The following is a 6,959-nucleotide window of genomic DNA, read 5'->3' on the forward strand; positions in this document are numbered from 1 at the left end:
ATTGGTATTATATTTAATTAATTGCCAAGATTTTCACATTTCCTGACTACAACAATAAAATCAAATGGATTGATGGCTTAAAAAAAAGAAATCTCAAATGTTTAGTCAATGAAGAACATCTATTGAATGAGTGAATGTTCATTATATATAGTGCATTTTCTGAGCTTTTTTGGAGGGGGAAGTTGCTCCCATGCTCTGAGAACTTTTAAGGATCAATACATTATTTTTAACATAATAATGAGAAAACATGAGCAGAGAACCCATTTCTGTCATTCCCATTCTCTATCCTCCTGCTCCCCCACCTCCCACCCCAGCCATCAAGCTAAGTAACTATTTTACACCTGGACATAGCTATAGGAACAGGCTACTTTGAAGTCTCCTAGTGACATCCTTCAAGTCTGAATGTTCAAAGGCAGTTTAACAGGGAGGTTGACTTAATGAGATCATCAAGGAAATGTCCAGTCATCCTGAAGGGTATTTTGGATGGGCTTCCAGAATTTAAAGATTAAAGTTTTTTTAAGGTTTTTTTATTTTCACTGTTTATATTGCCACATTAATTTCCATTATAAAACCAGTAACCATAGTTTTGTTTTAATTAGCAATCTAATTATTTTCATGTATCCTCATTATGAGAATTTATGTCCATCACTTTGCTTGATGTGATAACAGTGACATGCTAAATGAGAAACAATTGTTATTTAGAAAAAAATGCACAAAGTGAAAGTCCTTTTAATCCCTAATCATAAATACATTTTATTAGCTTACTTTAAGAAGTGGCAGTCACAGCTCCTGAACATTAGGGAGTGTTTCTTTTGGTCAGCATTATGTATTTAGTGCACATTGCCTTTAATTTGAATTTGAAATTATAGTAAAATCCACGGGAGTTTTTAAGTCTCCTCACAGCCTTTTGCTACCTTTTCACCAAGGTAGATCCAGATGATAACTGCTGTGTTGTGACATCATAGAAATTAGAAAAATATTTTCCTCTGAGGAAAGAACATTGGAAATGAAACTCTACATATCAGAGGTCTATAGTATGTATCAATATTAAGTTTCTTTTGTACTTTGCTTTGTAGTCATCTTCATTCCAAAGTTTCATAATTATTATTTTTACTTTAAAAAGAAAAATAACCCACCAATATTGAAGATTAGTATTGTGTCACTTTTGAAAGTCAGTAGAATTTATGCAAAAGGAACCTGGAACTTTAAATCATTTTTCTTTTTATTTTCTAAAGTTCATGAGACTCATTCTTATGGTTCATGTTTTTATTTTTTCTCTCATTCTTTATCATTATGATTGGAACCTCTTTTAATTTAATTTCTCACACAGTTATTAGCATAATAATCTGTTTCAGGATTGTCTTGGGGATCATCACAAAGAAGAACATATTAGAGCATCTCGAGCAACTAAAGCAGCACGTCGAACCCTTGGTGATTAGATATATCAGATCTCCTCATTAGACACCTTAGAAGTCAGGAAGCATGAAACTTGTGAACTGTTGAGTTCTGTCTTTCCCAGATATCTGCTGAACAAAAATATCCTACTATGCTGCCAATTACATTTGTATCTGATAAAATGTGTCTGTAAGATAAATTTAGATATGTGTAAAATCCCATTTATAGAAAGTAAGCAAAAGTTAGCATCTCTCATCAAATCATTCATTACAATTTCAGAACTGTAAACAGTTTGGTAGTGGAATAAGTGAATATTATTGGACATTCTTAAAGTGAATATGGCAAATCTGTCTACCTCAGTGGATACACCGGTCTCAGAAGACACCTGACTGGTTAAAAATGTCTGACCCATCCCCGCAAGCCCTTTTTTTTTTTTTTTTTTTTTTAATGTTTCCTGATCTTGTGGTAGTCTTATGGTAAATCTAAGCTCCTAAAGGATTTTAAAGGAGCTTAGCAATTAGAACTGCTTACAGTTAAATGGATTTTTTAATGGGCACACTAACTAGAGTGTAATGTGTATATTATTTGTGATCATAGCATTAGTTCTTTTTCTGCTATACCCTGCATATCTTCAAAGTCACAGTGTGTGTCCTGCCATCTCATTAGTGAATTGTACCTAGATTATGTGTGTGCCCCTTTTGTATGATGTTTCTAGAATGCTATAAGCAGCTTTTAGAGTCAAATGCATTCATTTTAACTGGCTTTATGTCCTAGTGGTTTCATGACTACAAATTTGAATTATCTTACTGCATAACATAAAAAATGTCTGGCTTTAGCAATTAATGCCTGAAATTATTTTGCCCTGCAGTTGTCATACCTGTATGAAACCTGTCCCAGTTTGCTTAAGTGCACAACTGATTATGTATTCCTGTTGTATGCTAATATTTCACAAGTGTTTCATGCATCCTTTTTTAAAAAACTACTAACCAGAATATTATCGTAGCTACTCATTCATTCTGCTTTCTGCTTCACCTATAATAATCTTTTAGGACTGCCTTCTGATTTTTCACCTATCTTTTAATGTAAGCATTAACAACTAAGACTTTCATAAAAGCACTGTATCTTAACTTTCCTGGCCTAAATCAAAAAAAGGAAAACATTGATAAGTGTCCTAGAAACTTGGATTCTTTTATAGATTTGTTCTTGGGGCTCTGATGTTTGGGATTGACGTTCTGTGCTGACCATTTTATATGCATTTTATCTTAATAGTATGTGCTTTCATGAAGATTCTGATACAAGTGGGCAATCCTTAAATTATCTTTGAAAAATTGGTTAATTTTGGTTAAAAAAGGGAAAGTGGCTGGGTGCAGTGGCTCACGCCTGTAATCCCCAGCACTTTGGGAGGCCGGGACGGGTGGATCACAAGGTCAGGAGTTGAAGCCCAGTCTGGCCAACATGGTGAAACCCTGTCTCTACTGAAAATAATTGGGGCATGGTGGCACATGCCTGTAATCCCAGCTACTTGGGAAGCTGAGGCAGGAGAATTGCTTGAACCGGGGACCCAGGAGGCGGAGGTTGCAGTGAGCTGAGATCGTGCCACTGCACTCCAGCCTGGGCTACAGAGCGAGACTCTGTCTCAAAAAATAAAAAAATAAATAAATGAAAAAGAGAAAGTATTGAGAGGATTTGGTCATCATTTTACTGCTCTCTTCATGTGATGGAAATCAATTTTCCTTCTCAAATGGGATCAGTATCATTTCCTAGTCATACATCCATCCAGTTTTTGTTACTTTTTTGTTGGCATACATTAATCAAAATAGCTCTGCTTCATTGAGGCATGCAGTCCTCAGACTCTCGGTGGAAAGGCTGTCATACTATTAGTGACCATAGTAACTTTTTATACCAAAGGATGGTTGCTGGATAATTTTAATATCTTTACCAATAAAGTACTTTTTGGAAATACCAAATCAGGCTGCTTGCTTTGCTCTATTCCTGTCAACAAAAAGGATTTAGCTATAGATTTAGCTTCTCCTTTTATTTTCCCTTTTATTTCATAGGAGTCTTCTGTTTATTCCTTTCAGGCGCCTCCTTGGCATTATAACAAAAAAAGATATCCTCCGGCATATGGCCCAGACGGCAAACCAAGACCCCGCTTCAATAATGTTCAACTGAATCTCACAGATGAGGAGAGAGAAGAAACGGAAGAGGAAGTTTATTTGTTGAATAGCACAACTCTTTAACCTGAGGGAGTCATCTACTTTTTTTTCCTCCTTTACAAAAAAAGAAAGGAAATATAAAAGCCGGGTTTTTGCAACGTGATTTGCAAATAATGCTGGTGGAATGGAGGAGTTGTTTGGGGAGGGAAAGGAGAGAGAAGGAAAGGAGTGAGGTATTTCCCGTCTAACAGAAAGCAGCGTATCAACTCCTATTGTTCTGCACTGGATGCATTCAGCTGAGGATGTGCCTGATAGTGCAGGCTTGCGCCTCAACGGAGATGACAGCAGAGTCCTCGAGCACCTGGCCTGTTGCTCCAACATTGCAAAGACACATTATCAGTCCCTATTTCTAGAGGGATTACTTTGAATTGAGCCATCTATAAAACTGCAAGGTCTTGCCCTTTTTTTTTAATCAAAACTGTTCTGTTTAATTCATGAATTGTATAGTTAAGCATTACCTTTCTACATTCCAGAAGAGCCTTTATTTCTCTCTCTCTCTCTCTCTCTCTCTCCCCTGAGCTGTAACAAAGCCTCTTTAAATCGGTGTATCCTTTTGAAGCAGTCCTTTCTCATATTGAGATGTACTGTGATTTTACTGAGGTTTCATCACAAGAAGGGAGTGTTTCTTGTGCCATTAACCATGTAGTTTGTACCATCACTAAATGCTTGGAACAGTACACATGCACCACAACAAAGGCTGATCAAACAGGTAAAATCTCGAAGGAAGCGAGAACGAAATCTCTCATTGTGTGCCGTGTGGCTCAAAACCGAAAACAATGAAGCTTGGTTTTAAAGGATAAAGTTTTCTTTTTTGTTTTCCTCTCAGACTTTATGGATAATGTGACCGGGTCTTATGCAAATTTTCTATTTCTAAAACTACTACTATGATATACAAGTGCTGTTCAGCATAATTAAATAAAATGCTGCTGCTTTGACAGTAAAGAGAAGGAAGTATTCTGAGTAGCTGTATCTGGTATTAATTGCATGTTAAAACACTGGAATTTTTAAAATTGAAATTAGATCAGTCATTCTTTTCTTTTCTCAAGATATCTCATGGCTGACACTGAAGAAGAAATGTAATTCATAACTTGCACTAAATGTATATTTTTTTTCTTAAAAATTTACCATTCTTATTTATATTTTTATGGATTAAAATTTATAAAATACAGATCAGTTAATATTGCACTTAAGTAATTTTACCTTTTTAATGTGATTTTTATAGAATAATTCAGACTTACAAATACAGAGATATGAACAAAGTTTACAGTGGGAACAAAGGTTTAAAAAAAGGTTGTGGTTCTCTCTCTGTGATCCAGTGTGTACATAAACCTTTCTCTGATCTTTCACTGCCATCCTCTGGATTATGTCTTCTGACCTGTCCATTTTGACCCATTAACTGGAAAGTTGAAAAACTACATTAACTGGAAAGTTGAAAAACTACATTACTTTGGAGAATAAAACCGAAAGTTCGTGTTTACCTTCTTAAAAAAAAAATCAAACCAAAAATTTGAAAACAATAGAATTGCAAAGATAGCAGTTAAAATTTTAATCTGAAAATAACCTTTGAATCTCGGGCTAGATTACGTCCATATTTGAAGTGGTCAATGATGGTTTGAACATTTTTTGCAGGATGAGTTAAAATGCACTGGATTATATTTGGGATTTTTGTTTTTGGAATTGTCTGTTTTAATCACAGTCTTAATTCACAATTGGCAAAGGCAGTTTACTCAAAGGACTGGGCTAAATATTCTGTAATTATGCATTTTTGATAGGAAAATGAAATTTTTGCAAACAGACATTTTCTTTTTTTTTGGCTGGAGTGCAGTGGGGCATGGTCTTGGCTCACTGCAGCGTTGACCACCTGGGCTCAAGTGATAGTCCCGCCTCAGCCACCCAAGTAGCTGGCACTACGGGCACACGCCACCATGCCCAGCTAATTTTTTTGTATTTTTAGTAGAGATGGGGTTTTGCCATGCTGCCCAGGCTGGTCTCAACTCCTCAGCTCAAGCAATCTGCCTGCGTGAGCCTCCCAAAGTGGTGGAATTACAGGCGTGGGCCACTGCGCCTTGCCCAGACAGACATTTTCTGAAACACAACTGGCAATGAGCTGTTTTTACATTTTGAAAGTGATTCTTCACTTCCTAGTTCTTAATTATACTATACCTATTAAGATCTGTAAGATCCTGAAGACTTATAAGATCATGAAGCCATATAAGAATGAGGATTGAAAGTTGAGCAAAATTTTCGGGATTTTGGGAAACATTCTTAGCTGTGCTATCTGCCTAAAATTATTCCTTATTACTTCTCTCCTTTGACAGACTTCAAGTTTTCTTCATAGCCCTTTCAAAGTTTTTTGGGCCATCCAGAGTAAAATCATTTCTAAATGATAGTTCTGTATGTCTCCAACTTGTCTTAAGTGTATTTGCCTGTGTGCAACGTATTGCTAGACTATGAACTCCTCAGCATGGCTGCTGGATAACTTAATTGTCCTGAGTTAATAGCCTTCAAAGGACAAATCGGTTTCTTTGCAGATAGCTTCGTAAAACTTCACATGGAGTTTATTTTATCATATTTCCCTTTTTTTCTGCTCCTCCTTTAATTGCCCATCTTGCTTCAGAGACTGACATTTCAGGGTGGATATTAATTAAAGCATTAATTTTGTTTTTTGGTATATTTCTATCCCTAGTGTTTCTATCTTACTGCTAAAATACAGGAAAAGTGCCGTATTTTTAATGCATTTAGTGGTTTTCTTTGGTGTTATCTGTTCCATTTTTCTTTTTCATACATTGAAGTGTGTCTCCTTTTCAACCAAAATAATGAAATAGTGGAGACCATGAAATTGTTGTGCCTGGCTAATTGGCAAATTAATTTACCAATATAATAAGTGTAGCGCCTTGTTTGAATACCCTTTTTGAGAAGGTATGATGAGAATGGGCAAGGGTGTCAGCATCTCTTCTTCTTAATAATTGTTTTCAGTTTTGGTTCACGAAGAATGCTTAGTTAATCTGTAATGTTGCCTAGAGCTGTATTTATCTGTTTTTATTTATACTAGTGTAGTAAAGCTGCATATCATTACAGTAAAAATTATTACTGTGATGAGTTAATCAGAAAATCTATTAAAATCTATATGACAATGTGTGGTTTGGCCTTTAATTATATCTGTAACAGTCCTCCCTCTTCACTGCTGCCCTACGCAGTGTAGGCCGATATGCCTGGCACAGGGAGCCCCAAAAAGGTAATAATTATAATGCTTCTCTCAGGTTACAAAGCATTTCTACACTTTGCAAGCAAGGAGCAATAGAAGAGTAGATAGATGCTGGATTGACGGCAGGATGTTCATACCACCAG

The 6,959-nt window shown here is 36.0% G+C and overlaps 1 protein-coding gene across 10 annotated transcripts in view; it reads left to right on the forward strand.

The window, feature by feature from the left end:
- Window positions 1-6,745, forward strand: part of CLCN3 (chloride voltage-gated channel 3) — a 102,726-nt gene extending 95,981 nt beyond the window's left edge. For 6 of the 10 annotated variants that reach the window (XM_001153970.6, XM_063809202.1, XM_063809205.1 and 3 more), the window contains one exon: window positions 3,477-6,745. In XM_001153970.6, coding sequence (XP_001153970.1) covers window positions 3,477-3,567 — 91 coding nt within the window. In that variant the 3' untranslated portion in view covers window positions 3,568-6,745. Of the gene's footprint in view, window positions 1-1,355; window positions 1,432-3,476 lie in introns of all 10 variants that reach the window. The other 4 variants (XM_063809201.1, XM_001153846.7, XM_063809204.1 and 1 more) reach the window with 1 other exon arrangement.
- Window positions 6,746-6,959: the final 214 nt, after the last annotated feature.

This window comes from Pan troglodytes, chromosome 3 (assembly GCF_028858775.2).
Source record: "Pan troglodytes isolate AG18354 chromosome 3, NHGRI_mPanTro3-v2.0_pri, whole genome shotgun sequence".
NCBI lineage: Eukaryota > Metazoa > Chordata > Mammalia > Primates > Hominidae > Pan > Pan troglodytes.